General features: G+C 52.8%; 10 protein-coding genes across 10 annotated transcripts; 3 read left to right on the top strand and 7 right to left on the bottom strand.

Moving 5' to 3' along the window:
* Positions 1-296: 296 nt before the first annotated feature.
* On the bottom strand, positions 297-1,694 carry CABS01_15334 (uncharacterized protein; the record flags this gene model as incomplete). The annotated part of the gene is made up of 1 exon (XM_060548669.1): positions 297-1,694. One exon carries the CDS (start codon positions 1,692-1,694, stop codon positions 297-299), a length of 1,398 nt encoding a protein of 465 aa, XP_060391936.1.
* Positions 1,695-3,012: 1,318 nt separating this feature from the next.
* On the bottom strand, positions 3,013-4,832 carry CABS01_15333 (vanillyl-alcohol oxidase; the record flags this gene model as incomplete). The annotated part of the gene is made up of 3 exons (XM_060548668.1): positions 3,013-3,308; positions 3,394-3,545; positions 3,604-4,832. The coding sequence occupies 3 exons, from the start codon at positions 4,830-4,832 to the stop codon at positions 3,013-3,015; spliced, it is 1,677 nt and encodes a 558-aa protein (XP_060391935.1).
* A 1,968-nt stretch (positions 4,833-6,800) lies between these two features.
* CABS01_15332 (uncharacterized protein) lies at positions 6,801-7,501 on the top strand (the record flags this gene model as incomplete). The annotated part of the gene is made up of 2 exons (XM_060548667.1): positions 6,801-6,984; positions 7,056-7,501. The coding sequence occupies 2 exons, from the start codon at positions 6,801-6,803 to the stop codon at positions 7,499-7,501; spliced, it is 630 nt and encodes a 209-aa protein (XP_060391934.1).
* Positions 7,502-8,961: 1,460 nt separating this feature from the next.
* CABS01_15331 (uncharacterized protein) lies at positions 8,962-9,474 on the bottom strand (the record flags this gene model as incomplete). Its single annotated transcript, XM_060548666.1, has 1 exon — positions 8,962-9,474. One exon carries the CDS (start codon positions 9,472-9,474, stop codon positions 8,962-8,964), a length of 513 nt encoding a protein of 170 aa, XP_060391933.1.
* A 1,200-nt stretch (positions 9,475-10,674) lies between these two features.
* CABS01_15330 (uncharacterized protein) lies at positions 10,675-11,993 on the top strand (the record flags this gene model as incomplete). Its single annotated transcript, XM_060548665.1, has 4 exons — positions 10,675-10,892; positions 10,951-11,160; positions 11,227-11,413; positions 11,475-11,993. The coding sequence occupies 4 exons, from the start codon at positions 10,675-10,677 to the stop codon at positions 11,991-11,993; spliced, it is 1,134 nt and encodes a 377-aa protein (XP_060391932.1).
* A 278-nt stretch (positions 11,994-12,271) lies between these two features.
* Positions 12,272-14,179, bottom strand: CABS01_15329 (alpha-galactosidase; the record flags this gene model as incomplete). The annotated part of the gene is made up of 5 exons (XM_060548664.1): positions 12,272-13,175; positions 13,243-13,383; positions 13,446-13,613; positions 13,676-13,730; positions 13,795-14,179. The coding sequence occupies 5 exons, from the start codon at positions 14,177-14,179 to the stop codon at positions 12,272-12,274; spliced, it is 1,653 nt and encodes a 550-aa protein (XP_060391931.1).
* A 2,614-nt stretch (positions 14,180-16,793) lies between these two features.
* Positions 16,794-17,585, bottom strand: CABS01_15328 (short-chain dehydrogenase; the record flags this gene model as incomplete). The annotated part of the gene is made up of 1 exon (XM_060548663.1): positions 16,794-17,585. The coding sequence occupies one exon, from the start codon at positions 17,583-17,585 to the stop codon at positions 16,794-16,796; it is 792 nt and encodes a 263-aa protein (XP_060391930.1).
* Positions 17,586-18,332: 747 nt separating this feature from the next.
* On the bottom strand, positions 18,333-20,016 carry CABS01_15327 (cytochrome P450 3A17; the record flags this gene model as incomplete). Its single annotated transcript, XM_060548662.1, has 4 exons — positions 18,333-18,591; positions 18,649-19,265; positions 19,340-19,867; positions 19,921-20,016. 4 exons carry the CDS (start codon positions 20,014-20,016, stop codon positions 18,333-18,335), a joined length of 1,500 nt encoding a protein of 499 aa, XP_060391929.1.
* Positions 20,017-21,518: 1,502 nt separating this feature from the next.
* On the bottom strand, positions 21,519-22,613 carry CABS01_15326 (phosphorylcholine phosphatase; the record flags this gene model as incomplete). The annotated part of the gene is made up of 1 exon (XM_060548661.1): positions 21,519-22,613. The coding sequence occupies one exon, from the start codon at positions 22,611-22,613 to the stop codon at positions 21,519-21,521; it is 1,095 nt and encodes a 364-aa protein (XP_060391928.1).
* A 1,834-nt stretch (positions 22,614-24,447) lies between these two features.
* CABS01_15325 (unsaturated glucuronyl hydrolase) lies at positions 24,448-26,048 on the top strand (the record flags this gene model as incomplete). Its single annotated transcript, XM_060548660.1, has 2 exons — positions 24,448-24,711; positions 24,762-26,048. The coding sequence occupies 2 exons, from the start codon at positions 24,448-24,450 to the stop codon at positions 26,046-26,048; spliced, it is 1,551 nt and encodes a 516-aa protein (XP_060391927.1).
* Between the last annotated feature and the right edge of the window lie 40 nt (positions 26,049-26,088).

The following is a 26,088-nucleotide window of genomic DNA, read 5'->3' as shown; positions in this document are numbered from 1 at the left end:
TGAAGCATTATTTGCTATGCGAAAGCATTCACTGGCGAATTTGGATTCGACGACATATATACGACGCGTCACGACACTATTATGATTTAGGCGAGCGACTAAATGCTAATGAGCATCAACTTCTACTTTCCCGGTTCATATCTGAAATGTGCATGTGGTTGAAGTTGTTCACGTGCAGAAGTGACAATCTTTTGAAAATCGTCATTAACATTGTAGGTTTATTAACTATTGTAGACCAGCGTTCTCTTTGGTAAGTGAGACCGAGTTCTCTCGATTTTTTTGCGTAAGGCACCTCCTCAACCAGCCTGGTACACAGCAAGCGCGGCAACATGCGGGTTGATCATGGTTAAATTGTGAGCCGTGACATACGTGTCAGTATCCGTAAGAGCAACAAACATGGTCGAGTTGATGGCAGGATCATGCTCCCACGTTGAAACGTTGGGCTGGATGGTGTACGCCGTACGAGACTCGAGGCTAACGTTCTGAAGTGGCGAGAAGGTGACATTCAGTTGCGACACCCAGGCGGCGAACTTTGGCTCCACGACGTTGGTCGCGGTGATGTAGCTATTATTTGGACCAACCGCCTGGCCCGGAGCGTCCCATTGGAAAAAGACCTGGCGGCCTGGGTAGGAAAGGGGCATTGTGCGGTTCTGGGTGATGGCGGCATTACAGTCCTGGAGGGGATCCGTGGCGTTCACACAAGATTCAGCATCGGTGATGTTCGTCGTCGCCGCGGTGTTCGCCCAGCCGCCGGTAGTCTCATTCCAGACGTTGGAACCGTTGATGCGATAAGGGTTGGGCTGGTTCAGGATGTGAAGAGCGGGGAAGTTCTGCCAGATGAGGCGGGTCTGGTCTGCCGGACAGCTAGAGATGTACGGTGCCAGGAGCGTCCAGGCCCAACTCTGCGGGATACCGGGAATGTGCCACTCGGGCATGGGGAACAAGCCCTCGAACTGACGAAAGATCATTTGCTGGCGAGCCTCGGTCGTGATGCTTTGCAGCAGCAGCTGGGCTGCCGGACCGGAGTTGAGGTGCGGCAGGAACCCGTAAACGCCAGACTCACCCCAGCGAGTAAGCTTCTGGTTGAAATCGATGTACTCCCGGAGATTGGTGACGGGGTAGTTGTAAGTACACTGCTTGGGCGCCTGGGCGCCAAGCATGTTTGTGATGACAGTGGCATGACCAATCTCCTGTTCAGCCATGAACTGCAGGAGGTAGCGGTCCTCAGCATTCAGACCGAGCTCCTCGAACTCTTCATCGGAGAAGGTGGCAAGGCCCCAGTGGAAGAGGTCGAGCTCGATGTACTCCTGGTAGAGTGCCAGGGCGAGGGACTGGTAGTCGAAGTCGCTCTGGACGCGGTAGACTGGGGCCGAACCGTTGGTACCGATGCCACCCGAAGGTGTATATGGCGCAGGCTGGTCGCCGTGGAGCTTGCCGTCTGCCGGGTAGTCGTAGGCATCATCTGGAGGGGGCAGTATCGGGACCTCGGAAGCTAGGACACTGGTTGAGAGTGCACCGGTCGTTGTTGGAGAGGGACCCGTGTAGGGACCGTGGGAGGTGACGTTGGTGACTGCCACTTGTGACGGCGTAATAGTGGGCTCCGAGGTGACGGTAGTCTGTGGCTCGGAGACGAAGGGCACGGCGTACGCGCCGGAGGCCAAGGCGAGCAGCCTGAACATGCTCCTTGTTGCCATTATGTATAAGCTTCTGAGCTCTGATGTGTTGAGATGTCGAAGATGCCCGGCCAATGACTCCCTTTGCTGGAACGATCGTGGGCTCGCTCTTATACAAAACTTAGACCACTTTTCGGTGCTCGGCACTCCAATTATTGAATGACCGCAACATATCCAGCCAGGCTAATCGACATCAACCATTGAACCATTGTAGTTGCGAACCGAACTCGGAAGTCGAACTAGGTGAAGGGTTCGCCCCTTGAGATGAGTTCATGGACTTTGAAATTCCTCATCATCCTGGACCGTAGCCCCGGACTTTGGGCGGCAATTGCGAAAAATACACGTGGGCTCCGAGTCGTTGGCTGTAATCCTGCCGTCATCAGCTTTTGTATTGCGAGAAATTGATGTCCGCTTTAGTGAGCCTGCACAAAAAGTAGTCCAGCGTGTCAACGGCGCGTTTCTAGCTTACCACAGAGAAGAAACTTGCTCCGGCGTGCAACGAAACGAGCAGTTGCCATCAATCAGACTTCAGATACACTCCACGGAGTTGTCTCCGGTGAGCTCGGGGTGGGACGAACCGCATCAAGGATGGGCCTCGTGGAGAAATAACTCCGGGCCGTGAGTGGGTACAGCCGGCACCGATGACGCTTACATTAGGCGGATGAGGCTCTTTGTGCCACGAAGCCAAGAGTGATCCCGCAGTCCGTAATGTGGGAAAGGCGGGAAGTCAATCGATGAGATGAACTACTGAGGTACGGGGTAAGGTAGTATGAGCTAATCACTTTGATGGGAAGGATCTGTACTGAAAGAGGGAGACAGCAACCAATACCGCGTCAGCATGTCCGGATACAACTACCGGAACTTAAGTTCCGGACCCTTGACCTAGAAGCTTGAATCTGGAGTTTTTAAACGCCATCGAAATATGGTATCCATGAGTTGAATTTCTATGACACGGTACTTAATGGTACCGTAGACGTACGTTGAATGCTGGCGGGAGTAACAGCGCCGCGAGAATAGCATCTTCAATTAGTCTCAGTCTAGCTAACTCCGGCAACAATTTCATGCCATACCTACAAGAATGCGAAAATCTGTTCTGCCACACTCTATACAACTAGCTGCCGCAGTTCCGGTACCGGTCCAAATCTTTGGACCTCTTCTACGCTCTCCCGTGCAGTCAAAGTTGACAGCATCATCTCGGCGTCACCGTACAACCAATCTTCATCCCCACAACTTCCCCATCATACTCTTGGGTACTGCTCCTGCTCAACGGCGGGAGGCGGGGGAATGTGACAACTTTGGGAGCTTGAGAAAGGCAAAAAAGCATCCTCAATTGGGTTACTCAGTTGCCGTCCAGCACCCACTTCTTCTTGTCGTAGCTCGCAGGCCACACGCCGTTCTTGCCTGGCGCGATGATACCGTTGGGGTCGAGCGCATTTTTGATCGCCTCGTTGAGCTGCATCTGCGCGTTGTCGTTCCAGTTGAAGGCGTCTGCGACGGGATCCATGAGCGCCGTGTGCGCGCGGAACTGGCCCCAGCCGTGCGCCGTCGTTTCCTTGATGAGCTTATGCGCCAACTTCCTGATGCGCTCCACGTCGTCGGGTACGTCGAGGCGGTAGGGGATACCGATTACGTGGTCTAAGGTAAACAGGGTCAGTCACTTGCGTACTGTCTCGCAGCATCGCAACATGAAATGAGATGCCCGTTTAGACGGAATACTTACGCAGCTCTCGCATGCCCACGGCAAAGGCGCCGAGGTAATCGAAGCCGAATTCGGTGATGAGTTTCTTGGCTACATCGTGCTGCTTCTTTGCGTCCTCGCCGGACACCTTGGAGATTGGAGCCCACAAGAGTTGACCCCCGTTGGGAAGCCAGCTATGTCCAGTGTTAGTAATTGACGGACAATAAAGTAAGCTATGGGAATAAGACTTACTTCAGACACCTCAACTCCTCTACTGTAGGAATACCTTGCATCAGCAGCTCGCGAGCGCGGAGAGGACTCTCTCGTGCGCGATCCTCTGGTAGGAAGAATCTCGAGCCCGGAATGGAGAGGAACTCGTGCTTGATAACACTAAGAAGGACATCGCGAACAGGCTTAGGTCCGTATACGGCACCAATAAGCTGCCACCGACCCATATCGAGCTTCTTTGCGATTCCGTCGACTTCTTCCTCTGATAATGGCCCTTGTTTGTCCGTATACTTGGATTTGGGACCGCAGTGCGCGGCGTTCAACAGAGTGTGACGAAGGAAAGGAACGTTCTGCAACACCATTTGCAGGCGCAACGGACGGATAATGTCAACAGCCTTTGGCAGATCCGAGTCGTTCTCAAAGGTGATCTCGTACGGCTGGTAGCCTCCGGGGTTGGGCATCAGCCACATGCCAATCTTTGTCACGATACCAAGGTTGCTCTGAGAGAAGAGGCCGTCATTGTAAGGTCCGTATCCCGTGTTGAAGAGCTGCCATGTCTCGCAGCCAGGCTGCTCATCAGGTCGCAGGCTCGTATCCGCGTTGGGGTTGGGGACGCCACCCATACCGGTGCGCACAAGCTTTCCGTTCGGCAGAACAACCTCCATGCCGCAGTGCATACCCCAGTGGTCACCATACGGCGTGGCACCGACGCCGCGCTCCACAGCATTTCCGAGAACGGAACCCTGGCCTACGGGCACCGACATCCAGAGGTGCTCGCGGAGGTTGTGTTTCTCGAGGTGCTCGTGCAGATCCCGGAAGCTGACGCCCGGCTCGAGAAGTACGTATGCACCCTCCACGTTGACTTCGAGGATGCGGTTCATGTGGTGGCCCAGATCCATGACCACGGAACCGGGAACGCGGGGGGAAGCGCCGCCGTAGCCGAAGTTTCGGCCGAGGGAGATTGGCCAGACGGGCATGACGAGCTCGTTGCAGAGTGCGACGAGGGCCTGGACGTCCGGGACGTGGCGGGGCATGACGACGGCCGAGGCGACGAACTTGGTCTTCTCGTAGAGGGGGAAGTGATCGTGTGATTTCGGCTGGTTGAGGTATGAGTCGCCCTCTAGGGGCTTGTCCTTGGGGATGACGCGGACATTTTCGATGCCGCAGATTTCTTGGGCGCGGATGACGAACTTTTGGAATAGCTCGTTGGTGAAGTTTGGTGGAAGTGCGATGGGTTCCGGAATTGGCGCCATCTTGACGGGTCTGATCTGGTATGAGGCTGATTAAATGCGATATCTGGAGTAAGGGCACTTGAAATCACCAGACGTATCGCTAGAATAGAGATCAAGATATATTGATGTCTTGTTTTGCGAGGAAGCTATATCAACTCGATCCGAGAGCACAGAGGTCTTTTAATAACTTTCATGATGTGGTATGGTGCCTCTACGAGCTCTCCGATGAACCGTGCCTACAATGGGGGCCATGCTTGACGGATCACTGTCAGATGCCGACTGCTTGATACATCTGTCCCGCCACCGGCGTTGCGAGCTCTGTTGCATAGCTTGCGAAGTTGAGAAAGGCCAGGTACGGTCGTCCGTCGCGCGTGCCGGGCCCAATTCGGGCCAGCACCCCGGGATGCCTTCGCGAGAGCGGGCGACAACTCGAGCCTGGAGTCCGAACCCGTTCGAGTGGAAGGCATACCAGCAGGCAGGGCGAAACCCCATAGCAAGTGGCGGGAGCCAACGGAGAATGGAAAAGTGTGTTTCGTTCAATGGACCATCAGTTCATTACGGACAGCTGCCTGATACGACAGATTGATCGCAGAGGAATCACTGTTTCGAGAGGGAAAGCTGTTCACAATGTGGCTTGTGAAGCGTTCGGCGTAGATCACTGCCGTCCGTAGAAGAGTGGCGCTCAGTGGTCTGAGCCGTAGTGGACGACTATCGAGAGGACCGTGAGTTCGGAACTCTGTCAAACTTGACGTGGCGGACGTAGTGAAGACGTTTTGGGTCAGCCAGTTACCGAAAGAGAGCTATGATGCGACAGGCCGCCCAGCTTTGCTTCCTCCATGGAAGATGTTCGTGATGATTCGCGGGTTCGTAAAGCGACGGTGCGGAACGGGCGGACATGTTGTTGGAGAGGAATCTTGTCATGAAACGCTATCTGACGGGAAGACACAACCTTCACACAGACACCCGTTCCCGTCATTAGTTGCAGATGCGGCTGCAGTCTTGACAGTGTCTTACCGCTGCCTCGGGAGACGCACCATGAAACGAAACAGAGAGCCATTTGCTCTCTTTACCCCACGGACATTGGCTACCGGCCAGGCTCCTGTCAGCTTTTCCTTCGGCCGGCTTGTCCGAGGCGGCCGCATTCTCGTAGACATTTATCCATGAAATTCCGTCATCTAATCTTTTACATCTTGTTCCCAAACTGCCAGACGCCCCAATGGCGTGCTTGGCACAAGCAGAGGTGCCAGCCCTAAGGGTGCGGATAGGCCGGGGTACACGTCTCCCCGGAGGAGCAGTTGGAGAAATCTCGCATCGGCCATCCGCAGTTGGCGATGCGGTCACGGAACGGAGGTGCCGGGTGTTTCTAGAAGACTTCCCGCTCTGGGATTCTGCTGGTTCATGAGAAGCTTGGGGGACACCCAACCCCGAATGACACGCCATGACTGATAGCTGTCGTTGCGATTGCGAGGTGCGAACGAGGCTCTTTTGATGGATGCGAACCTACGGAAGCTTTGGTCGGGGGTTCCTGAAGTGATTTTTAAGTTGGGTGGATGGGTGCAAAGATACGGCCGACGGCCTTTTTCGACGCCCATCGCCTGGTTCCGAATCTCACTTTACCACAACATCGGGCGAACTTGAACACCGTACTCGTTGATACGGAAACGTCATCCATCCCACATCACCCTTGATCCAAAGCTTGGCCTTTGACCTTGGTAGCAGATGACCTCTGGGTGTCCCAGCTCTTCCGTTGGCGAACGGCTATTTAAGATTAGGGTTGCCTGCTCAAGACATCAAAGGGAAAGGCCGGCCGAAATCAATATTACATTAGTGTGAGGTCCGGACCTCCAAGCGGGTTTAGTAGCAACCATAATCCAACCTTCAAGTCATTTGCACCTGTGCCAATCTAGCAATATCGAGATCCCTTGGTTCAAGAGAAAGGTCCGAGCAAAGAACACCTTCACCGAAGCGGAACCTAAGCTTTCAGCAGTGATGGATCCAGCCCAGCTCGCTAATGCCGTCACCGAGCGGGTAACCATTCCTGTCTTGGGCGGCGTTGAAAACTGGAAGGAGCAGCTTAAGTTTATGCTCCAGACTCTGAGCAAGCAGCCAGGATATCTTCGTACGCGCTGGGGGCCATGGACTGAGGATCAACAGAAGCTTGAGCTCATCACCGGTACGTGACAATATGCCGGGCCAATTCATCTAGCTCAGCTTAAATGGCTAACAACCGGAGTCTCAAAATAGGTTGGGTCAGTCCGGATGCGCGCGAGAAGTGGCAGAGATCGAAAGACTTCGCCGAAGCAATGGCCCGGTTCGCGCCCGTACTAGACGGCGAGCCCGCGGCATACCTACTCCGATTCAAGCCTTACGCACCCCACGCCGTTATCAACTCCCCCATCGTCGAAACCCTGAGCTTCGAAGACTGCCGAGAGTCCGAGAACAGGATGCGCGAGGTGGTCGAACGAGCATCCAGGATGCCGGGCTGCAACGGCGTGGCAAGCGGGTATTCGCTGTGCCCACCAAGCTCATCCTCCGGCGACAGCACCGGCAGGACGTTCGTCGCGGCGATCGGGTGGACGGGGCTCGAGGCCAGCCGCGCGGCGGACAAGTCGGCGTACACGGGCGGTATGAAAACCGAAGTCCACCACGTCAACTTCAATTTTCCTGTCAAAGGATTTGGAGGATTATAGCGGCTTCTGTGCGTGTCCGGGTTGCATGATGTGGTTTAGCGGGTTTTAGACGAGCGAAGGCGTTCTATCAACAGTCGAATTTCCTATTTGCTTCACGCTTGGAACAAGTTTCTTGTTAGTGGCTTCGGGAAAGGGGAAAAGGTGGCGGAAGCGGGGGGGCACGCACAGTTTTTGGGACGGTGTCTGTACGCATCGAAAGTTCTCTTCGTTTTCTAGGGTAAAGATACCAATAGTCATGTCAACATCATGTCCCTTTGGCCCGATTTCTCGTGATTCTCTGCGAGGTCGACCCGAGCCATCGTATCTAGTGGCGACGCTAGAAAGCTGTCATTCGGAGCTGGATGCTGGAGCAAGAGCTGAGTGAAGCTATTGGTCGCGCGACCCAGGAACCCCTGCAGGGCAATATGCCTCGGTTCGTGCCTCGCTTCCGCGAAACATGTCGAAGGAAGATGACGACTGGCCAGAGCTTCCAAGGGTCCCAGAGATCCAGACTTTGCTCGAGGCTCGAGCCCTCCCCTAGGCCGTCCCAGCCGGAGGGGGCCACTAGGGCCTGCAGCATGCTCTCATTGCAGTCGCGAGACTCTGCTGGGTTCGTCCAGGGGCACCAGCTGGGCCCAGGGGTGGTGGCCTTCTTTCTTCATGCTTAACCTTACCAAATGCCGACCGTGTTTCCGAACACTGAATGCTGCAAAACGTGGATCACTGGGTTTGAGCAGCAGAGGGGCGTGGTTCACCAGCGTCACCGGGCGTTGATCAAAGGCCAAGACGCGGATGAGAGGAACCAAAGGTGGAATAGTGTCAAGGTCTTCGGTGAAAAGACGCCACAGCCGGTGTTTTGGTGGCTGTCGGGGCCCGAGGGGGAGTCTCTTCAGCTTCAGATCATCTTGTTGTCCCCGTTTCTCTTCAGCCACACCGTGCCGCTACGGCTTGAATCCGAAGGAAAGCCGTTGCTATCGTACTTGGCGGGCCGAGTGACAGCGAGAAACTGCGCATACCTAGACAGCTCGAAGAATGATTAGATGAAGGACGTTGAGAGAGTGTCAAGATGAAAGAGTTTTGGTAATTTGATACGCGGATTCTGTGTCATTAGCGCAGAACCTCCCCGCATTTCCTGAGGCATGTCGATGTTAACCTGTTTGTCACTGGTACGCTGACCGCAGAAAGTTGTGGGCTCTCGGGAATGGCACCCAGGAGATCGCTTCGTCGGCCAGCAAACCCCTGACGTGTCTTGGCGGCTCAAATCTCGCCTGGAACGGTAATGTCGAGGGGTTTCCTACCAATGGACAGCGTCAAGATGGCCCCCAATGGGACGGTGTCATCTGGCCTGGCTATCTCGGCCTTCGTGTCTCTTTTGATACTAGACCCAAGGCCCTTCCTCCACGTGGAAGATATCTCCGGCGAGAACAATGCGGCCCTTCTTTGCAGAAATCCAGAGTGCCAGAGCTGTGGGTGCAGCAAGATCATGTTTCAGAAAGGCCCAAGGTGGCCTGGGGTGATATTTGGTCCCATGCATGCAGCATGAACTGCGGTTCGGAGCACACTCTGGATACGGCTCCCACGTCGTTTGGCAACTGTCTCTCTTCTTTGTGAGCCCAGTCGGCATTTGACTGAAGGTTTATGATGAGGGAAGAGGAGGTGTTTGTTATGGCGCAGTCTCCTTTGTTAAGGGCTTGGTAATTGCTGAATTGCTGAAAGTTCCCCCTTGATCGGCACCACGCCGGAAACTCTTGTTTGGTGTAACGGTCTTCTGCCGAGTCTGCCATTTGCCGGACAGTCTTGAGCACTCTCGATACAATTCCTTCGACGAAAAGATCAAGAGAGGCGCAACGGGCTGTCTCGTTCCATCTCGGTGAGGGATTCCGATGAGGTGTTGAGACGACGGAGATGCCCGCTGTCTGTCTGTCTGGCTGTCTACTGAAGAAACGCACGGCCTCCAAGCTGCATGCAGCATCTGTAAAAGACCAGGAAGCCATGCCGATCTGCTGATCCCTGGACCATTTCTTCCTCGCCCGGGTCCCCAATGAACATCGCACTCCCCGCCTGTGGTTCGCCAGCTCGTTCCCAGTCCACGAAGCTATTGACGACAAGGCCCCGTCACCCCTATAACAGACCCCGCTCTTTTATGGCGAAGTTCTGCTCGAAGAACCAGGCTGGAGAACGTGACAAGATGGTATCCCAGAAAAGAGCAGCAGAGGGAACCTGCTTTCCGCTCCCGCGGATGGTAAGGAGGATCCCTTCTTGCGTGACTGACCCTCTCAAGATCGACGCCTGGGTTCACTTCTTCTTCAGCAAACCTTTATCCCCGGCATTTGCACCATGAAGAAATGACGGCACATCGCGAGACATGGCTATTGGGGGCCGGTCGTGCCTGTTGATCTTTTTCTTTTCTCGGGCCAGTGGGATAGGCTTTGCTATCTGGTAGTATTGTCAAACTTCCTGCCATCCTATGCAACCCAAACCATTGACGGATGAAGACATCACCGTCCATCAACTGTCTCAACTGGGCAAGAGAGCTACGAGAAGGGGGTGCCGATTGACTCCTTTTGCAGGACCTGTCGTCTCATAGTCCCCCACCACCCCTGCTTATGGTAACAGTAACAGACTGGTAGTGACTCTTGGAGTGCGACCTCTGCACCTCTGCTACACGTTTGTGGTGCGTGTGGCGTAGGCTAGAGGGTGGCACTAACAATTGTCACCACCATGTGGGTTCTTCGCCCGGTCTAGTCACCGCGCCGGCTGGAGGGCTCGATTACCTGTCGCGGCCTAGCCACCCTCTGCCGTTTGGGATCGCGAAACCAGAGCTTGCCAGGCTATTAGTCTATTATTATTGCCACAGCACTGGAGAAGGGGAAATTTCTTAACTTACGGGCCGGAAAAGAAGTGGGTAGCCGAGCTTGACGAGGGCCAATCTGCTCCGGACTGTGGACGCACATCGTCGATTCTTAAAAGTATGCCCGTTTCCCCCTTCTCGACGGGCTCGTAGGGCTTTCTTTGAGTTTGAACTAGACGACATCTTGCTCCCCTCTCATCCTCGTCTCCTTCCCCACATACCCAATCTGGTATATCAAGGAGCCTTTCTTGAGAGGACCGAACCTCGAACACATCGGATACGATACTTATTTAATACGAGCGAATCGATCTTCCCGCCTTCGCCCTCTCCAGCATACTTCACGATGGCGGCATCAAAGACCGACTACCAGATTGCCTCGCTGGCCGCGGGCTTTACTATCGGTTTTGGTTTCTTGACAGTATGGGAGGCCATGAAGCAGACGAGACGGAATCGTAACCCCCTTCGAAGCACATACATCTACATGATGTGGGGTGAGATTGTTGCCAATCTCGTCATTGCCGTCATCGGATGGTTATTCTTAGATGGGATATTAGGACCAACGTGAGTATCGAAGTGCGGTACTTCTGCTCTGACCGAGCTAACACTATCGGTGTCAAAGAGTGCCGGTGTTATTCTTCATCCTATTCTTATGGGTGTGGGAGATCCAGTTGCTGATGCAAATCATCATCAATCGTATTGCCGTCATTGCGGAGAGTCAAAAGACCATTCGCATGCTGAAATGGGGAACGGCTGTGGTTATCACCCTGATCAATATTGCCGTCTTCTGCATCTGGATTCCCTCCCACCTTGACCCTCCTGTTAGCCAGACGTAAGTTCGACCATCTCCTGTACTGAGCTCTTGCCGTATAGTTCACTCGCTGATATGAGATCGCAGATACGTCAATATCAACCACTATTGGGACCGTCTCTCCAAAATCCTCATTCTCATCGTTGACGCTGGCCTCAACTGGTATTTTCTCCACGTCGTCAAGGCTCGCCTCTTGAATCAGCATGGATTGGTCAAGTACAAGCCTCTGGTTGGCTTCAACGCAAAGCTGATGGTTCTCTCAATTGCCATGGACGTAAGTCAAGACACCACTACGATCATGTAAAATGTTCAGGAGGCTGACAATACACATCCAGGCTATGCTCATTGGCCTCATGTCACTGCCAAACCAAGTCGTCTACATCCAGTTCCACCCCGTGGCCTACATGGTCAAGCTCAACATCGAGATGTCAATGGCCTCATTGATCACACGCCTCGCAAAGGATCAAGATAGCGGTTTTAGATTCAACTCCCTCTCATACTCCCAGGGACATTCCCGAGGTCATCGCACGAACCCAACTGGTCTTGACAACGGTCACAACGGCCACCACGAAACCGGAGGTCTTAAGAGTTTCCATCGCGCCAGCGTCGGAGCCGTTCCTGAGGATAGAAATCTCGAAGCCATCCGGGAAGCTAGAACTGGTATCCACCGAAGAGTCGATGTTGAAGTCCGCGTTGAGTCACACTCGCCGAAGTCGAACCCTGCCTCATCTTTCAGCGGGCGCAACGATGATGCGGCGAGCGGAAGCTCTTTCTACAGGGTTGATGATGAGGACTCGCTGACGAGCAATCCCGGACATCCTCGGTCATCGGAGAAGAAGGAGATGAGGGGTTAGGTGATGCGGCTATGTAATTGATGGTAATGGTTGGGATGGATGCATGCGGACTTTGTTCTGGCATGCTATGATCAAGGCTCTTTTTCGTTACGAATACCCCTGTGCTATACTCACAACGCCTCTTTTCTTTTGTATACTAGTCCTTGATGATATGGGCGAGACTGATTAATATCAAGCCTCCTGAGTGTACTAGGAGGATCTCATTGTAACAATCCAAGATTGTCTTGCTCTCATAATCTTGCCTATGAATGATCATTTCAAGTTGCTTGCTCAAGACTCTAGCTGGCCTCGAAAACCTCGAAACCAACCAAGTCGGGGGCCCAAGCACTTCCAAACGACTTGAACTCCACCGTGTTCGAGCTATCACCCTTGAAGCCATCAACCTCAACGAGCAAGCGGCCAGTGTCAAACCAGTTGCCGCCGGAGATGGGGAAGGCCCACCGTTTCTCGGTACCACCATTGACGGAGATGGTCAAATTGCGGGTATTGGACCCAAACTGCCACGCGGAGTCAAGGGCGATCTCATAGTTGATAAAGTCAACGCCCAGCAGTTTCTTGCCCTCTGACTTGGCCTCGACGCCCTCAAACTTGACCGCGGCCCCTGAACCGATATTCCCCACCTTTGTGCTGCTCGGAAGACACTGACCCTCTGCGCAAGTAACCTTGGAGGCTGAGCCAGACAGCGCGGCGTCAGTGGCCGTGTAATATCCGGCTGACGCGTCGACGGCGGGTGCCGTCGTGGAGAGGTCCGAGAGCACGAGCAACTTGAGTTCGTGGCCGTTCAACGTCGTCTCGTACGTGCCCGAGATGGAGCCGATGTCACTCGCCGCCCATACGTCACGGGCGTTGGCCGAGGCGACACCCAAGACGGCCGCGAGGTCGACGCTCACGGCCTGGGAATCGTTCTTCCAGTTTGCCAGGCCGACCACGAGGCGGGAGCCCGATAATTCGCCGGCCCAAACGTCCCACTCCTCCTCGGTGTAGCGACGGACGAGTTCTGTCTGCTTGGCGAGGGGGTCTTGGTTGAGAGCGATGACTTCCTTGTTGACGAGGATCTCGTGGGCTGACTCCGGGACAAGACCGGGGATAGCGGGGGCACCGAGGGTAAGGGGAGACTTGTTGATGGCCCACATTCCCATGTGGAACTTCTCCTCCTCAATCGACAGGGCGCTGAGACCAATGCTAGGATGATGTTGTCAGCGCCGGAATTAAAACGACGCAATCCTGCGGAAAGAAGTTGACTACTCACAGCAACATGTCCATGTCGGGGAAAGCACCTGGGCCGGTGTACTTGTAAAAAGGAACAACTTGGTTCGTGATCCGCCAAATGCTGCGCCAGCCGTTGTAGATGTCGTTGCTGATTCTCCAGCTGTTACCAATTTTGGGCGCCCTAGTGATCAAGTTAATTCCTTGTGAAAGCTTGAGAGAATTTCGCTACCGTGGACGACGCACCAGATACCCAGGTCCGTTCCAGTTCCCCATTGGCAGACTTGGTAGAGGATGTCTCGATCCGTTGTGTTCAACGCATCTGCCATCGCTACGAAGCGATCCGGTGAAACGGCTTCTTCCGAAACGTAGTCGACCATAACCGTGGGCTCGACCGCGTAGCAGTTATCGTATCTGATGTGCACCTCGTATTAGCACCTGACCCTTCTAAGGGCTCTACTCCTTGGTGACCGTACTTCAGGGAATCTGCGCCCCAGTCGGCGAATGACTTGGCATCGGTGAGCTCATGATCTGAAAATCTTGTTAGGACTATCTGGTACACTGAACATTGGAGTTCCGGGTAATTACTACTCACCGAGAGAAGCGGGTTGATCTGTGGAACCGCATTGGTAGTATCCGCCGCCGGAGTATACGCCGAACTTCAATCCGAGATTGTGGATGTAATCACCGAGCTCCTTGCCGCCTCCGGACGGGAACAACTCCGGGTTCCACACGAGCTCGCCGTCAGCGGAGCGCTCCTTGGCCGGCCAGCCGCAGTCGGTAGTCACGGTGGTGTATCCGGCGTCGGCTAGACCCGTGTTGATCAAGGCGTGTGCGTTCTCTTTGATCAGCGTCTCATTGGGGTAGCAGTTGTAGTAGTTGTAACTGTTCCATCCCATCTGAGGTGTCGGCGTCTTATGGGTCTTGGCCGAGGCGCGGGCGGCGAGCGCCGTCAGGAGCGTGAACGCAAAGGAGATCATGGTTGATGATCCGATAAGGTCGGGTTGAGATTCTCAGAGGTCTGCAACTACCACAACTCTCCCTACAACAACACCGCAGTCTGTCGTGGGATACTCATGTTTATAAGTCAATTGCAGGCCATTTTCCGAGCGCGAGAATGCAACCGTCTCTCCGCACGGCCCCGTCTTCCCCGGACTTGACTCAATGCCACCCTCGGCCCAGGTGAGGTCATCACGATTCTACGCGCACCATTGAAATATCGTTCCGGTAGTTCCAAGATCTCCACCAGTTCCCCAGGGGTAAGGAAAAGCCACATGATGGACGAGTTGGGGAAACAACGCGGGGAAAACGGCTGGGCTGAGTAAACTTATCGGGGTAAACGTCCCATTGACGGACACGACCACTCGGACTCGGGCGCTTATAAACAGAATGCGACATCGTGCAGCGGTTGTGCAGATGTGCCTGGCTCCACCCGGGCCGCATCAGTCTATCAGATGGTCCATGGGCTTAAACTGGTTTAAAGGCCGGTCAATGCCAATGTTTCCCCCGCAGTTGAGGAGGAGTCGTATCAGGGTCGCGGCTAGGGTGGGATGGGAACATTGAATGAAATAGGAAATCTAGGCGGGCGTTTGACAAGGTTCGCGATGGTGGGGTTGAGATGAGATTCGTTTGCTTGGGTTTGCACGACTCATGCGCCCTGTCTTGACTGGACACATGTACTTCAGTCTGGATGTCACCTCACTGACACGCGCTCAACTTAGAATGCGATGGATCAAGATGTGCTCTACCGAGCCCAAAGTCGGTAGAGTTCCACGGCTAAAAGACTTAAACTCAACGTCTACACTACCCACACCAGGCCATTGTCAAGACCCGCCGTTTCCAAGTCTCGAGCCAAGACAACCTGGGCGTCTGTATCCGGGCGAATCCTACTCTCCCGTATGTGTTTCACCGACCTCGCCTGTCGCTTCGCGGATTACTAGACCAAGTATCTCAGAATTTGACAATCTGGGTTTTTCCTCGCTAGAATCATCGGTACTAATGAACCAGCAGCAGCGCTTGTTTGTCGCCGCGGTAAACATCTCCGAAGTTCAGTGACCGGCCAGATAGTCCTCCCCAAGAACTGGATGCAGATGTTGTGTATACCCGAGAAGGCCGGTAGATCACTTGAACTGTACGTAAGCTTGCTTTGAGTATATGCGTTCACTACTTCGTAGTAGTTACATAGAATGACATTTGTTTCCAGGGGCCCGGGAGAGGGAGAGGCAAGCTCACAGGGTAAAGGACATGTTGTGATCATATGGATATTCCTTGGAGACAGCATATACTCGTGAAATGCCACTCGTGTTTGCAACGTACTATTTCTACCAAGGCTTCGAAAGTCCTCTTCATTTTGATCTTTCCGCCAGACAGTAGCCACGGGACTATGTTGACTGGTCGAGATTTGGATTGTGGCATTGACGCTTACTTCCTGCTGTCTACGCATGGTCTGACTTGAGTAAACCTTTTCTACTTTCTGTTGAAACCATAGCAAAAATTGTATTGAACCGTGGAGTTGCGGTAAACCAACCTCATTCTTTAGAACTCATTCTTCCGATCCGACTCGGGGTTTTATTAGGTACAAAGACAGTCTATCCGAAAGAAACGAAATCCCATACTGCGAGATATCATGATGGCATCTTGGAAATTCTGAGAAAGCTCTTTGACGGCGATGGAGTCTTGAAAAGGCCCTAAGGTTTCGGCCGTCAGGGCAGGGGAGATTGCACCACCAGAGCAGTGACTTAGAGGAACGTATTGATCTTTCGCGCCTTTCATCGGGGGTGGCCTTTAGCGTTGTGTATGCTCCCTAATAACTGGGCTGGTAGCAGCATTACCACAAGTGCAATCAAGTCGACTTTGGCGCCCATAGCTATCAACTTGGTTGTAATATTTCTGAGGTTTGCTTATTGCCTTACCTGCAAGTATAGTGACGGAGCGAAAATCGTACCATTGTGCTGTATACAAAAGAGAGACTCCCCTCAGGCATTCATGCAATGTTGGTACACGTTTCAACAATGGTTCTGTGATATGGCAAGTCAATCTCTATGATGACCGACGTTATCACGGTTGCTATGCTTCATCGCAGGGGTTATGTATAAAGCACTCAAGAATGAGTTGACATAAATTGCAGCTGTCGTTTGTGACCTGTGGTAACACGTCGTGCGATTCATGGTGTCGGTAGAATGCCTTTTCAGGAGACCCGTGATCTTGGAAGTCAACCTAGGCAGGCTCAGCCAAGGCCTCGGTTGTGAAACTTGCGCAAGGAGCGCACTGGTGATCCATTATGAGATGTGAGGGTTTCAGAAGTGTGCGGGCAATACGTCGTTGGCGCAATGATCCTACCTCGCACTACGTGGTGATTGAGCCAGCTCACGAATCAGATGTGCTCTTACGAAACCTGCGACTGACTGGCCCGTATCATAACGGAATATCCTGATACTTTTTCTGGGCACCGTTTCGCATTGTCCGTCATAAGGTCCTCCGTGCAAAGTTTCAGTGAGTCGTCCATATCCCCAGTAATAGGGGATGCCATTTCGGGTTGAGAAGTAAGATCTAGGTAACTTATGTGAAATCTGCTCAATTTCAGGAATGATCTAACTATTTGCTCCCAGCCGCCTTTGCGTATTGCTCACCAAACGCACCATACCATCTGCCAATGACCTCTCCAGCCATCCCCGGCCCGATGGTCTCGACACCGTCCTCCAATTTACTACCAACTTCCTCCATAAATTCATCCACGGTGAGAGCATCCGGGTTATTCTCCTTCTTGTTGTCGTCTGGATCCGATCGCTCTCGGTGCAGGTCAGTTGCTACCGTCGGTGGCGCAATTTCTACAACTCTGACTTTGGAACCGCCGTTCTTGAGCTGTGTGCGAAGATTCATGCTCCAAAAGTGCAGCCAAGCTTTGGTGCCGTTGTAGACGGGGTTGATGATGGAGAATGGAACGAAGCCAAGTACACTCGACACGTTGATTATGAGTGCGGATTCCTTGGTCTGAAAGTGTGGTAACAGGCCTAGAGCCAGATGCATCGGGCCTCGAATGTTGATGTCGATTTCTTGGTCAGCCTTCGAGAGGAAATCGTCGTCCTTGAGAATCTCCAGAGGACGTTGCACCCCGGCATTGTTGACGAGGCAGTCTAGGTCAGGGTGTTCCTTGGTAACACGTCTGACAAACTCGGGGATCTGTTCAGCCTTGCCCGTGTCCAGCACGTAATAGTCGACAGCCCCGATCTCTTTTGCTGTTTCTTGTAGTTTCGATTCTGTGCGTCCAGCGATGATGACCTTTTTGCCTTTGGAAATGAAGTGTTGAGCCATCACCTTGCCGATGCCACCACCGCCACCGGTGATGACCGCATATTTGAATCCTAGGTTGTCATCTGGGGGAGCCATGTTTTCGTATCGTCGGATTGAAATAATGAATTGATGATGATGCAGTAGACCAATCTTTTCAAGGGTGTTTAAGAGGGCCGCAGGCTACATGCAATATAGCCGAGGTGATGGTGGATGCAGTATAAATGGATCCAAGACCCAGGAGAGCTTGATAATAAGGCAAATGATACTAGTGGGGTGTTGAATGTGCTAGTGATGATGCCGAGATTTTGTAACCTTTCGAAACTTAGCTATTAGGCGATGACGCCGGCTTCGGCTCAAGGACGTCATAATCTGTTAGGGGCTGTACCTTTGGCCATAATTGTGGCGCTTTACCGTAAATCATTTAGGTTATCATTGAAATCGACCTCTGGGTAAGGTGACTGACTTAGCGTAGGTCGGGAAAATACCTACTCCTTGGCAGACTGTATCCAGCGACCTTGGCGAATCTAGAATGAGTTGGCTTTGGATGTGGTCGCAACCTCGACCATTAAAATATGTCTGTAAGATAGAAGCGTTTATTCTTGAAAAGAACGAGTGGCCGATTGACAGGAAGTTTCTAAGATGCTTCAATGATGAGCAGGTGTTCTCTTAGACAAATATGGCTAATTAATGTACTAAGCTAACCGGTATGCGGTATTTGTACTAAGATATTTCATTGTCAAAAAGCCAGTGCTCTGTGAACTCTCCCAACTTACATCGAAATCATGCTAAGAGAAATTCTTTGGAAAATATCCTTAGAAGCCGACGGTCGTTGGGTTTGCTTCTCTAAATCAAGGTGATGTCGCATCGCTTCCTCTTCGGCGATAGAAGGACGTAATCCTTCATTTTCATACTGTCGGCTGGCATGTTTGGGCCTAGTCTTGCCCCACGACATCTTTTGAAGAATACGGCAGTGGAAAGCCGGAGCTCCATCATTGCCAGATACTGACCGATACAGACTCTGGCCCCAGCTCCTAACGGGATGTATGCTTGCCTTTGTTGGAGGGAAACTTTGGTCGGGTCAAGGTATCTATCAACATCGAATCTAGACAGTCTCAAGTTAGCTAGTGCCTTTTCAGATGGATATTCTAGGTAATCGTACCGATGAGGATCCGGGAACACCTTAGGATCGCGCTGCAGACTGTAGGCTGGGCTGTAAACAACAGTACCTGCAGGCACAAAGTGCGATGACAGCGTGGTCCCCCCTCCTGGAATAAGTCTTGGTAGAGATGAGAGGACGGCGGGATATAAGCGCAAGGTCTCTTCTATGACGGCACTTAGTATGGGGCACGCCTCAAGTCGTTTATCGTCAAAGTTATCGCCGAGTAGTGCAATCTCATTCTCAAGCTTTTCCTGCAGGACTGGCTGTTTCAACACCGACCAGATGAGATAGGTCAAAACGGCAGCGGTTGTGTCTGTTCCTGCAACCATCATACCTGCACCTTCCATACCGACGGCCTCCTTTGTCAACCAAGTCCGACCTTCACTATCGCATTCTGCAATCATCTCCGCAAAGATACTTTGGGCTGATGATGGACCTTGCTGTTTGACACTCGCTACGCCATCTGCACCACCAAGTCTGACTTGCTCAAGCTGCCGAGAGAATGGTTGAAGCAGTGACCGAGGTATGAGTTGGGATAGAGAGGCGAGGAATGGGATCTCACATTGGATGACATCCGCTATTAGAGCATTCTCAATGGCTCGCATGTACATGGTACTCTACAACATGATACATGTGGTTAGTCCGTCAGTATCTCGGTAATATCTAAGGATAGGTAAATATTCTTTCATACCTTTCCGGATTCCAGCACCCCCAATGATTGCCCAAATGAGAGCTGGCTGATGACATCAGCGGCCATATACGTCCACCACTTGTGCGAGTTTGATGAGCCCGCCAAAGCCTCTGTCTTGATCTTCATGACTGCAAGCTCAACTTTACTCCTAATAGTCGATTCCCAATTTTTTCGTAGGGATGTAATGGCGAAGGAGCCCTGCAAAAGCCTTCGCCGCTGCTTCGCCTCTTCGCTGTTCAAAATCATGGACAGAGATAGGGCTGGAAGCTTCGTTGCGTAGTCGCCAATCCATTGCGCCTTTTCGAAACCGCCACCAACCTTGTAGACTTGGGAAACTGATTGGATATCGATGCATGATAATTCATTTGGTGCAATTCTGACAATGCTTCCGTACCTTTCGTGGAGCTGGTGTACGTATGTCATGCGGGTTCCAGTCAACCGGCTAAGCTTCAAGCTCAGTCTTGAGCATCGTGTGTGCCAAGGACCTGGAATATGCTTGAGAGGGGAGTTGAGGTACTGCAATAAGAGCTGCTTCAATCAGCTGGGGATACTTGACGTTTGTCAGACAGAGTGGAATTTACGTTGCAGACTACCAGAACCCCTGCAGCTCCAACTAATGCCATGACCATGGCCCTTCGATCGAATTCATCTTCGGGGTGCAAAAGTGTGACCCCCATGGCGAGTCTGCACCAAATCAACACCTGGAAAGATTGATTTCCAACAATTTAGAAATTCATGAGGGGGTAACGACCACGACTATAAGGGAAACCCGCCACCTTTTCTCAGTAGAACGCCGGAGGAACCGGATTAAACGCCAGCGGCAGTTCCAACACAGACACTTCCAGATTCTTCAGCATCACTGTGCCGCTTGATCACCTGGCACAATGGCTGTCTCGCTGACGAATGAGAACATAAAGTTTCCGCCTTCCAACAACCAACGTCACGTTGGGGCGATTTGACTGGCCTCGGCAGTGATTAGAACCATGTAAAAGCATGCAGGCCAAGATGCTTTCGTGCAAAGGCGCCCTTTTGGACCTGTGACATTGGTTGGTTTGCTGAGCTGCTATCTTCACCTGCAAACATGTAGCAAACAAGGTGGGCCTGCTTGGTTTAGCTTGCGGCACAGAATACTGCGAAGTATGTTACAGGCTTCAAACCCCGTGCCTGCGGTCCTTTCCCGGGGCATGACTTCCATGAACGGGCAAGCTAGAGCTAGAAAAAATTGTGGAAGGAGGTGGGAAGACGGAAAGCGAAGAACTGGGTGGACTGATTGGGCCATGAGAATTCCGGAGCACTTTCAAGTCACCCATGGCAGCTGGACTTGGCAAAGTTGGACTAGACCGAGCGCCAACAAGGACAGTCTTCTCAAATGTCCAACAGCTTTCTAGCTCCGGACAGTTATGAACTTTACTATTGCGCATCATTCTTGAATCAGCTTGATCCTCTATTCCCATTCAGAGCCGACCTGCCGCCCTTTGGCGAGAAGCAGGCGATGCTTAACTGCTTTCGGTTGCATCTGGGTGGATAAAAGTCTTCCCACCCCACAGAGGCTGGGCCTTTCCCACAACACGCAGACCCGCAGGTTAATGAAGTCCTCAATCGCATGATCCTTGCAACAAACACATGGTCTGGTGGTGTAGTTGGTTATCACGTCAGTCTAACATCGTGAACGCATCTTGCGCTTCACGTGGCACACTGAAGGTCTCCGGTTCAAGTCCGGGCTAGATCAGAGAATGGGCGATTGGTTTAGTGGTATAATGACCGCTTAGCATGCGGTAGGTCCTGGGTTCGATTCCCAGATCGTCCATATTTTTGCCCTCAGCGACTGTGCTTCCTCTTTTGATTGTTGGGCCGTCTCAGATTTGACTCTTCTGGGCAGTGTAAAGTCAATCTTCGAGTTGCAGAGAGTGATATGCCCGTCCGTGTGGTATACTAGAAACGAGGGTGGCCATGAGTGAGGGCAAGTGCTTAATCAAGTTTATGGGTTGGGGGTGTCTTCAATGGCCCCAGACTGCAAGCCATCTTTCTGCGCTGGTAGTTCTGGTGGTCGAATTCGACATGTGTACAATCTTAGAAGTACCAAAGACGAAGGCTGATGGTAAATGGCATGATAAAACATTACATTGATCATCTAGTTCTGTTATGCCTTTGCGGCTGTGTCTAGCTTTTGCTCCTAGATTTACTGAATCTCCGTAGGAGTAACAATAACCCAGTTCTTGTCCGCGGTGACGGGAAGGTTGTTCGCCTTCTGAGCAGCAGTGTTGTTTACAATCATCTCGTTCATGGTCGCCATAGCGCTGTCCTTGCGGTTGATCCAGAGGTGAATGCCGCCCTTAGCAACATTGACGCCGTGGAAGATCATGGGGCCGTCGCTAGCGGGGGTGTCGCCACCAGCCAAGATAGGACCCTGCCACTCGTTGATGTAAGTGAGGATAGCCGCCCACTTGCCCTGCATCCAGGTAGCAGGAGTATAGAGGTAGGGAGTGATAACGAGGTCCAGGTTGGCCTCCTCGTTGTAGATGCCGTCCTCGATCTGCTTACGGCTGGTGGTGAGATCGCCGGAGGTTAGGTTCTTCATGAGCATGGTGACGCCGATGACGTTCTCAGGTTTGACGTTGTAGCCGTACTTGGGGTCGGCAGCGACCATACGGACCAGCTCTTCAGCAGCGGCGGTGATAACGTAGACATCAATGCCGTTGGCCATCAACTTGTTGTAGAGCTCAACCTGACCGGTGAAGATCTTGGGAGGGCTGACCTCGGTGGGGGTGATAATGTCGCCCTCGTAGTAAGTGGTAGGAATGGTACGGTTGAGAGCCATGAGATCGTCTACGTGCTCCTTGAGCTCCCTCAAAGGAATACCGCTCCAGATCTGAGCTGCCCATGGGTAGCAAATAATGTCGTCAATGTCGCACAGGCGGAGGTAGTAGCTGTACAACGTCTCGGTGTGGTTTGCCGTGTCCTTGAATGGAATGAGCTTCAGGGTGGGGTCCATGGTGTCACGGGTAAGGACACCGATGCTCTCGAGATACGGCAGCAGCGACTCCTCGAGATCGAAGCGGTAGCTGGTGTTGTCCATGTCGAAGACGGCGTATTGGCTCTGGTTGGCGTTGGCCGCGATCATGGTGTTGAGAGCCTTGGCCGCCTCGGCCGGCCAGTGCTTCAACTCGGGGCCGGCAGTGTGGTTGGAGGCGTAGACCGACGGGGCGGCATTCGCGACGCCACGGGCGATGGCCAGCCCGAGCGAGGTAACGATGAGGTTCATAGAGGTCTTCATGTTGACGGTACTGGAGATGGAGCTAGTAACTGAATAGAGCTGCAGCTAGCCAGAAAAGACCAATGTGAAGGTATGATTGCCGGCAGTGAAGAACGGGCCGAGAGCTGGGGGAACGGAGGAGGCCATTCATTTCCCACGGCGGCCGGGCCGCTGCCGCGTTATAAACAAGTCGGCGGCGATTGTAGAGGGGCCTCACTCTGCCAACTTCTCGCTTTACCTCATTTTAGCTAATCATGGTTCTTCCTACTCGCTTACCGGTGCTGAGAACCTCAGTCTGGTAGATACTGGGCTTTGCCAAGGTGAGAGAGGTTTACGCGGGTGTTGGCGGCGGCGTCCGCGACGTCGTGCAACATCCACTTTGTGGGGTCAACTAATCTCTTCTAGCTGGTTGGGGTAACATTCGTGACGATGAGCGGGATTATTGAAATGAGCTAAATGATAAACTTTTCGTCAGCCTGTGGGGGTTTTCCGGACAAGCCTGATAACAGCGCGGTGCGTGCGAAGACATCGCGACGTTTGGTATCTTTTCCGAGCGTTGCGTCAAGCTGAATGAGCTGCTCAGCCCTACAGCATGGCGTGGAGGACGTGGAGATCTCCAGACTCCCGCTGAGCCGCCAAGCCGAACTGTTGCTCACGTCACAGGGGTTCAGTACGAATGGACCATATCAGATGAACCACGTTGTCGGGTAACATTGCCGTTGCCGGCTGTTCGGACTTGTTTGGGTGGATAACGAGAATATGCAGGACAATGATATGTCCCATGTGCTGTTATCTAGCCGCGCAACTGGCCTGAAATGTTCCAATGCCTGGTTTCCAGGTTTGCTGACAGCACCCGGAGTTGCCGTCGCGCCTCGGTGTTGCTATCTCTCTAGCTCTTGGAATTCTGCACCTACTTGAGTCAAACCGTTGCCGCGTCCCTAGACTCTCAATTCACCGCGGAGGCTATCCGTATATGCAGTCCATAGGAAGTTGTACCGACAGCTTGGTTTTCGTGTTTTCAGTCATGTCAATCAATCGATCATGCCAATGAAAGTGCCGGTGTTTGCGGCTTGGAGGCAGGGGCTGTTCGCGGGGACAACACCGCAGTCCGACAATCAGCGAACCCTGCTCGTGAGCACCAATTGCATCCCAGACGAATTGCGAGAGAGACAGTAACCCAAATGAAACTGCAGACAGCTTGGCCTTCAAGTTCTGAGACTCCAGATGGTGAAAATAATTACAATTCTCTGAAGTCGTACGGATGGATGGTCGTGCAGCATAGCGAGGAAGTTACACGCCGACCGGCGGGCGGCTGTGTCTAGTCGCACAGTTTCACCTAAGATCAGGATCATTGACCTGCATCGACAAACTTGCAACATCAAGGAGTGTGACGGGTTATATAAGCTCGAGAACGTGATGAAAATTGTCTTCGCAATAAAGTTAGACTCCAAAAGGCCAAGTCGGAAGAATCACAGCTGTCAAGATCTCGACTCCGGGCATCGGGCAATCGTACGGACGACAAATCCTCCGCGTAGAGACTGCACCACCACCCGATTACCGCTCCAACCAGACTTTGGTTCCCCGACGCTTCGACCGAACGCCTCAATCTTGGATCTTGCCGCAAGTCCGCTACGAAGAATACAACGTCTTGTCCCGAGCGACAGGCCGAAGATACCGTGCTTCCTTCATCCGGCGTCAACACAGAGTTCCGGCTTACTTTCACGCTGATCTAACTCGCACTCACGCCCTTATAAGACTCTAGCCCCGAGTGTTCCAGGGTCACCTAGTTCGTAAGTGAATGTTTCAAAGCTTTTGTCTCTATTACAGTAGAATATTTTGAATCATCTTTGTCAACATGGCGCATCTCAGTGGACACACCTCCATCCCAGTGGATGACGTCTCATCCCCGAAGGACGTGACCTATGCCGAGTCTGACAGCACCACCGAGCTCAATGCTGATAGCGACACTAGCATCTCAGAATCAGGAGGCAGGTCTGTCACCACCTTGAGGCGGAAGATGGCACAATCAAAGCCCATTAGAGAACAAGTCGGGGGCTTGTTCGAGGAGAACGTCACTGCCAAAATCTTCCGAACAGCGACAGATGCGCTTGTGAACAATGTAAGTTGCAATGCTCTCAACCCAAGATGTTAGTTTCTCACAACGTACAGGATCCTCCTTTGGCATATCCAGAGTACGTCCTCCAGACGGGCCCGGAAGCCGGCAAGTACATCTTGCGAGAGGCCGATTTCTGGACGTGTGGTTTCTTCCCAGGCAACATCTACTCCCTCATTGAGAGACTAGTCAAGTTCCCTCACACCATGCCCGGTGGGCAAGACAAGGCGGCTTTGCTGTCAAAGCTATGGTCGCTCGGTGCCTCATGGTCAGAACCCCTCCACACCACAGCCAAGCGCACGGATACCCACGACATGTCATTCATGATCCAGCCGTCAATGAGAGTAAGGTGGGAGGTTGCCCAAGACAAGCAGGCTTTGGACTCCATCGTGACCGCGGCCAAGGCTCTCTACACACGGTACAACTCAACTGTCGGAGCCATTCGGTCATGGGACGCGCTGACCCAGCATGGTGTCACTATTACGAGTTTGACAGACGACTTCCTCGTTATCATCGACTCGATGTGTAACCTAGACCTGCTCTACTACGCTGCATCTCACACCGACGAGCAAGAGCTATGGGATGCCGCAACAAGACACGCCAAGACGTTGATCAAGTCGAACCTCCGCGTCGAAAAGGATTCCAGAGGTATCATCAAAGAGAAGATGTACAGCAATGTTCACGTCGTCAACTTTAATCCCAAGGACGGTGAGATCAAGGAGCGAAGAACGGGCCAGGGATACGCCGCCGAGTCGACGTGGGCGAGAGGCCAAGCTTGGGGTATTCTTGGCTACGCTCAGACGTTCCTTTGGACCGGTGACGAGGAGTTCTTGGAAGTGTCCCGCGGCCTCGCTGAATACTTCTTCATGCGGCTAGAGACGTCACCAAAGTCTGTCGAGTTCCCCGTGGAGGGCGAGAACAGAACGAAGGGCCGATACGTCCCGCTCTGGGACTTTGACGCGCCGATCGAGAACGAGGAATTCCCTCTGAGAGACTCATCCGCAGGTATCATTGCCGCCAACGGTATGCTGGTTCTATCCCAGGCCTTGGCGGGACAGGGTCTGGCGAAGGAGAGCGCGAGATACCTGGATATGGCCATTACAATTGTGAAGGATACCCTCGACTTCTCGCTGGCGATGGAGAAGGCTAAGTTCGTCTTCAGCAATGGCGAGATCTCGACCGCAGACGTCGAGGAGGGCAAGACATTTGACGCTATCTTGAAGAACGCTACGGCAAACCACAACACACGGGACCACAAGAGATACTGGGATCATGGCTTGGTTTACGGTGACTACTACTTGATCGAATTCGGCAACAGACTGCTGAAAATGGGATTGGTGTAATTCATAGTGCTTTGTGTATGTACGGGCTAAATGAGGGTAT

This window comes from Colletotrichum abscissum (assembly GCF_030869225.1).
Source record: "Colletotrichum abscissum strain IMI 504890 chromosome Unknown Scaffold_65.1, whole genome shotgun sequence".
In the NCBI taxonomy this organism is placed as follows: Eukaryota; Fungi; Ascomycota; class Sordariomycetes; order Glomerellales; family Glomerellaceae; genus Colletotrichum; species Colletotrichum abscissum.
This window is presented reverse-complemented; position numbering and strand designations above follow the sequence as displayed.